General features: G+C 38.0%; 1 protein-coding gene across 1 annotated transcript in view; it reads right to left on the bottom strand.

The window, feature by feature from the left end:
• Positions 1 to 128: 128 nt before the first annotated feature.
• The window catches only part of LOC117944275 (guanine deaminase-like), a 15,972-nt gene continuing 9,308 nt past the window's right edge, over positions 129 to 6,792 (bottom strand). The window contains 7 exon segments of the mRNA XM_034870935.1: positions 129 to 711; positions 1,762 to 1,789; positions 1,895 to 2,013; positions 3,159 to 3,305; positions 4,710 to 4,777; positions 4,920 to 5,017; positions 6,319 to 6,500. Of these exon segments, the coding sequence (XP_034726826.1) occupies positions 632 to 711; positions 1,762 to 1,789; positions 1,895 to 2,013; positions 3,159 to 3,305; positions 4,710 to 4,777; positions 4,920 to 5,017; positions 6,319 to 6,500 (722 nt within the window). The 3' untranslated portion in view covers positions 129 to 631.

The raw sequence follows: 6,792 nt of genomic DNA, 5'->3' as shown, positions 1-6,792 counted from the left end.
GCTCTACCACACACACACTCCCCCCACACACACACACACACTCCCCACACACACACACACACACACACACACACACACTCCCCACACACACACATGCCGGCTGGACGGCTAGTAATTCCCTTATTTCCTGTTATAAATTCCCTTTAAAGACTTGAAGAACAGACTGAGTTGGAGCTCAGCTGACCAGCCTTGTGTGTCCCTGACTGAACCTCAATAAAACACTCTCATGTTGATTAATTTCCTAATTATTGGTCTTATTTGTCTACTTCTACATTAAAAGAGAAGTCTACTTTTTCTTCACATCTCACACTACGTTAACCCAACACATCCACGTGAACCTGACCGACTAACCTCACATGCAACATGTATGACTTACTTTATATTCTTTGATTTAATAAATACTTTATATTGTTTGTTTTTTAGTGTTTACAGCAGGACGTTTCCAGCTGATTCTTCTTCTGCTGCACGTTTGGTACCATGCATCTTGGGAGTTAAAAACCTCTTCGAGCAGACTTTCCTGGTGCAAGAGGAGTGATTTAGTAGAAGAAGGGATGAGAAGATGTTTAGCTGGGATGTGGAGGGTTGGAAGAGAGAGGGGAACAGGAAAGGTGGAGGTATGGGTGGAGTCGGGTCAGGACCCAGCACCGTTAACAGAGAATGGCACCACCTTCCTCCCCGCCACAAACACCTCCGCTATGTTACGGTCATCACCTGTCGGACGGGAGCAGACAGGAAGTCAGGTGTGAGCGGCACGTTACATCCAGGTAACCCTTGTGTTGTCTTCCCGTCAAAAGTGAAAATCAACACTTTTTTTGACGCTTTTTATTGATTTTTAAAACTTTTCCTTACGTTTATGTCCCATTTTTCAACACTTTTGACACTTTTTTTTACGTTTTCAACACTACGTAACACTAGCTTATTAACTTTAGTTTTACAGTTATTGTTGGAAGTTATGGTCAATAAACCTAATTTATAGGAAATTATACCTAATGTTTGAGTTAGAAAAGCAGAAATTAGGAATTATTGAGACTAAAATTAAAGGAATGGATGTTGATGATAATCACAGACTGGAATATGTCAACTTTTACTCAATACTATTTCAAAAACACTTCAATTTGTTTTTCAAATGCTATAAAATTGAATAAGACGCCCCAAAATTAATGAAAGTAGAGATTTGTACTTGGCAAAGAGCGTTGGGTGGAATCAATCATGTTATTTTGGGGAATTAAAAAGAACATTGATATAGGAAAACGGGTCAAGATCGAGACAGATCTGCAGCTTCCTGAAACCGACCCGTTTACGCCGATACGACGAGACATGACGGTCTATCATCTCCATAACAACGGCTCTCTGTACTTTCATCCTAACTTTCGACTTTTAGGCAAATTTTTATAGCTGGGTATTTTTGGGCCTTTTCAGGCTTTATTTTTGACAGGATAGCTGAAGATATGAAACCAAAATCCGTTCCTTTAATTTTAGTCTCAATAATTCCTTATTTCTGCTTTTCTAACTCAAACATTAGGTTTAATTTTCAAAAAATTAAGCTTATTGACCATAAATTCCAAAAATAACTGTAAAACTAAAGTTAATAAGTTAGTGTGACGTAAAAAGTGACAAACATTGAAAAAAGTGTTGGAAAAAGGACAAAAACGTAAGAAAGAAAAAGTTAAAAACATCTATTAAAAAGCATCAACAAAAGTGTTGATTTTGTATTTTAACCTGAAGACAAAATATGGACTACTAACTGAAATTGACACTCACCCAAATTCAAGAACTTTTCCAGAATAACCTGCAATTGAAGTGACGATAAATTAGCGTGAGACTGAAATCAAATGCGTTGCTTTTACTAATTAGCGTAGAGAGGTGTGCACATTCCTGAAGCCCTGCTACAGACCTTCGGTCCCTCGGACTGGACCATGTCGATGGGTCCGCCGGCAGCCGCCACGTTCACCCTCAGGGCGTCAAAGTCTTTGCCCACTTCAAAGTTCCCCGTCTGGTCATCCAGGGACAAAGCTGCAGATAAAACAAATCATAAAAGAAGCTGTTGTAGTCTCGCCCCCCTTTGTTAAATTACAATCAGTCCGCATCGAAGTGGTCTCGTTCCCAGGGCGACCTGGGTGTCGAATCAGGCATTTCTGCTGCAGAGACTACAGAGACTTCAGCTAGACTCAATGATGTTTGTTTCTGAGTTTTGTGTCTCGGGTTATAACCACAGACTTTAAAAAAAAAAAGAAATCAACAAAGCTTCTGGGTCTGATAAGTGCAGCCAACGCTGAAGCTCCTTAAAGCTGCATTCTCTCTAACGTCCAGCAGGGGGCGACGCCACTGGCTCCAGGAGGAAGGCTGTTTCTATGGAAGTCTATGAGAAAATGAGCCACTTCTCACTTGATTTATTACCTTAGTAAGCATTTTCATAATGAGTTTATGGTCTCAGTTGCTACTTTCAAGTCTTCTTCAACACATCATGACGTTCATTTAGTAAATTATGCTCCCGTTTATTTTAAAATAACCGATAAAGTAGGGGATGCTGCAGGATCTGTCAGTCACGACAGAGGCTTTGCGATGCTAACCATGCTAACGCCATGGACATTAAAATAGACCTCAACTTGTTTTGTTCAGCATTATGCCAACAAACTAAATAGATAGATAGATAGATAGATAGATAGATATATAGATAGATAGATAGATAGATAGATAGATAGATAGACATTTATTGATCCCAATAAAATGGGAAATTACAGTGTTGCAGCAGCAAAATCAGTCACACAGCACAGAATATAAACATAAATGAAATACTAGGATACAATATACATGGAATATTAATAATAGGAAGGAAATACAAGAACAAATATTTGAATATATACAAGTTGAGATTACAAAAATGTTAAATAGTATCATAAAATAAACCAATAGACCTATTGTGCAGGTTGCACTAGCTAGCTAGCTAGAGCTAGCGTTGGTCTGTTCTGCTGTATATGCAGATATATGACCCCAGTCTCTAGAGGTCAGGTAGAGGTCAGGTAGAGGTCAGGTAATCATGTCTGGTCAGAAAAAACCAAGATGGCGGCGACCAAATCGACAAACTCGAGGCTTCAAAACGGCGGTTCCCCAACCAACGGGTGCTGCTACGTCCATTATCTTTAATATTTTGATCTTACCTTGGCTTCCTCCCAGCGTGGCCAGTCTGAAAACCTCCTCAAACGAGAGGGTTTCGTGTTCCGGGTCCTGGATCGTCAGGACTTTGGACGTGTCCAGAGTCCGTCTCACAGCGTCCAGCATGGAGGACGAGTAGCCGCCCGCCACGTCTGACCCCCCCGAAACACAGACAGCGGGGGTGTCAAAGGAACACAACGACGCACACAGACACACAAGTGCATCATTCACCAACATGGTTTGTGGATAGGCAAAAAAGCAGAATTTCAAATTTTGGGAATTTGGTTGTTATGTTTATATTTTATAGTTATAGTTAATATTTAATCATGATCTACAGTCTACCGTAGTATCTCCCCTTATCATGGTCCCTGCATTTCTGTCAGGGATTTTTATTTTATTATGTACAGTATGTGTGTATATGTGTGTATATGTGTCTATATGTGTGTGTATATGTGTGTATATGTGTGATATATGTGTGATATATGTGTGATATACAGTATGTGTGATATATGTGTGTATATGTGTGTATATGTGTGTGTATATGTGTGTATATGTGTGTATATGTGTGTGTATATGTGTGATATGTGTGTGTATATGTCTGATATGTGTGTGAAATATGTGTGTATATGTGTGATATATGTGTGTATATGTGTAATATACAGTAAGTGTGATATATGTGTGTATATGTGTGTATATGTGTGATATACAGAATGTGTGTATACAGTTTGTGCGATATATGTGTGTCTATGTTTGAAATATGTGTGTATATGTGTGATATATGTGTGTATATGTGTGATATACAGTATGTGTGTATACAGTTTGTGGGATATATGTGTGTAAATGTGTGATATATGTGTGAAATATGTGTATATATGTGTGTATATGTGTGATATATGTGTGATATACAGTATGTGTGATATACAGTTTGTGTGATATATGTGTGTATATGTGTGATATATGTGTGATATACAGTATGTGTGTATACAGTTTGTGTGATATATGTGTGTATATGTGTGATATATGTGTGATATACAGTATGTGTGTATACAGTTTGTGGGATATATGTGTGTATATGTGTGATATATGTGTGAAATATGTGTATATATGTGTGTATATGTGTGATTTATGTGTGATATACAGTATGTGTGTATACAGTTTGTGTGTATATATGTGTGTATATGTGTGATATATGTGTGATATACCGTATGTGTGTATACAGTTTGTGGGATATATGTGTGTATAAGCGTGATATATGTGTGATATACAGTATGTGTGTATATTTGTTTGTTGTGTTATGGTTGTCTTGCTACTAGATGCCTGATACTTCCTTCAGGATGAATAAACTATTCATCTATCTATTATCCATCTATCTATCTCTCCATCCATCCATCCATCCATCTCTCTCTCTCTCTCTCTATCACAGAACAATAGCTAGAAGCCACATGTGATTAAAGTCATGGCCATTAAGAAATCCTCATTTATTCACATTCATGAAGACATTGAATCAGACATTTTTGTAGTCCCACCGATTAAAGGATTGTGATAACAGATCTCACCTGTTCCCAGCCCCAACTTCACCTTGTGTTTTAGGACGTTGCGGACGTCCAACATGCCGCTGCACAACCTGAGAAGACACAGAGAGAGAGAGAGACGGAGACGATAACACTCACAACGCTGCGTTACAATGTGTTGCTGTAAGTGCTTCGGTAACGAGACTTCACGGTGTTTTGGTCGCGTGTACCGATGAGGACCAATCAGAGACTTACGAAAGGTTGGAATTGGGACAGTGAGACAAAGATGCTCCTTTCTCCCTGAACAGAGCCAGCTCTTCATCACTGAGGTAGCACCCATGGGCCATCACCGTCTGCAGGTCATCACCAGCATTTATATCAGCATTTATCAACATTTATAGGTTTTTATTAGAAGCAGAGATGTGGTTATAGTTATAAAACATGTCGTGTCTGTGTCCCAGTAGTGGAATATATAAGCATGATTGCACACATGGTCCATAGTACACATCATAAAGTATTAAAAGTATAAAAAGGAGATTCAAACATGCAAAATTATTCCATATTCGGCTATAGGATACACAGGCTATTGCACCAATGTCGTCTTATCTATGACAGCTTTCCAGAGAACTTTTACTAAGTACATTTACTCCAGTACTGTACTTAACTACAACTGTTGAGGTACTTTTACTTTACTTGGGTGTTTTCTTTTCATGCCACTTTCTACTTCTACACCTATACATCTCAGAGAGAAATAATCTACTTTTAACTCCACTACACTCATCTGATACATTCAGCTTTAGTTACTGGCTTCATATAAAATGAAGATTTCTGCACACAAAACCCACGTAGTTTATAAAATCTTATGTTATATAATATATATATATATATATATATATATATATATATAAACTAGCCGAATATATAACGGGTATAAGTCCTGTCGAAATTATAAAACCATTAAACACACAACTGTTTGGATCCTTTACACTTTCTACAATGGGAGGATTTTACCTCATTGAGTACTTTTAATACTTTAGCTACATTTTCCTGATGATACTTACAGACTTTTACTTAACGCTTGTGTTGTCTTCCTGTCAAAATTGAAAAATCAACACTTTAGACGTTTTTTCTCCCAATGTTTGTCTCTTTTTTGGACGTTTTCAACACTACGTAACACTAATTTATTAACTTTAGTTTACAGTTATTTTGGGAATTTATGGTCAATAAACCTCATTTATAGGAAGATACACCTAATGTTTCAGTTAGAAAAGCAGAAATTAGGAATTATTGAGACTAAAATTAAAGGAATGGATGTTGATGATAATCACAGACTGAAATATGTCAACTTTTACTCAATACTATTTCAAAAACACTTCACTTTCTTTCTCCAAATGCTATAAAATTTAATAAGACGCCCCAAAATTAATGAAAGTAGAGATTTGTACTTGGCAAAGAGCGTTGGGTGGAATCAATCATGTTATTTTGGGGAATTAAAAAGAACATTGATATAGGACAACATGAGGACAACATGAGGACAACATGAGGTTTCAGTATAATTTTCAATTGAGGACTTTTACTTGTAACAGGGTATTTTTACAGTGTGGTATTAGTACTTTTACTTCTCTGATGTGAATACTTCCTGCTGTGTCCTCACCTTGTCAGTGAGCAGGTTGTATTTGTGATAGACGTCTGTGTAAGACTCCGAGTCCGGGAACAGCTCCTTTACCAGCTTAACTTCCTCGACGTTTTCACTGATGTGACTCTGAAAATAAACACATGTGCCATACGTTAGCAGTATAAATGTAATAAATATATGTATAGGTTCTCCGAGCAGAGCTGCAGGCCATCCAGCCGGCCCGGCCACTGGTCTTGCCCAATATGACTTTTGGTCTGGACCGAGTCCAGGTGTCTTTATTATGTTGATAATAACATTGGAGGGAAAGTGAAACCCAAAATAATTGAGACTGTCATGTATAAGACTCGAACCTTTTTGGACTCGGTCTTGACTCGAACTCGAACGTTTTTGGACTCGATCTTGTCTTGGACTCAAACCTCTTTGGACTCGGTCTTGACTTGGACTCAAATCTCTTTGGACTCGGTCTTGACTTGGACTCAAACCTTTTTGGAC

The sequence above is a fragment of the Etheostoma cragini genome, chromosome 5 (assembly GCF_013103735.1).
Source record: "Etheostoma cragini isolate CJK2018 chromosome 5, CSU_Ecrag_1.0, whole genome shotgun sequence".
NCBI lineage: Eukaryota > Metazoa > Chordata > Actinopteri > Perciformes > Percidae > Etheostoma > Etheostoma cragini.
This window is presented reverse-complemented; position numbering and strand designations above follow the sequence as displayed.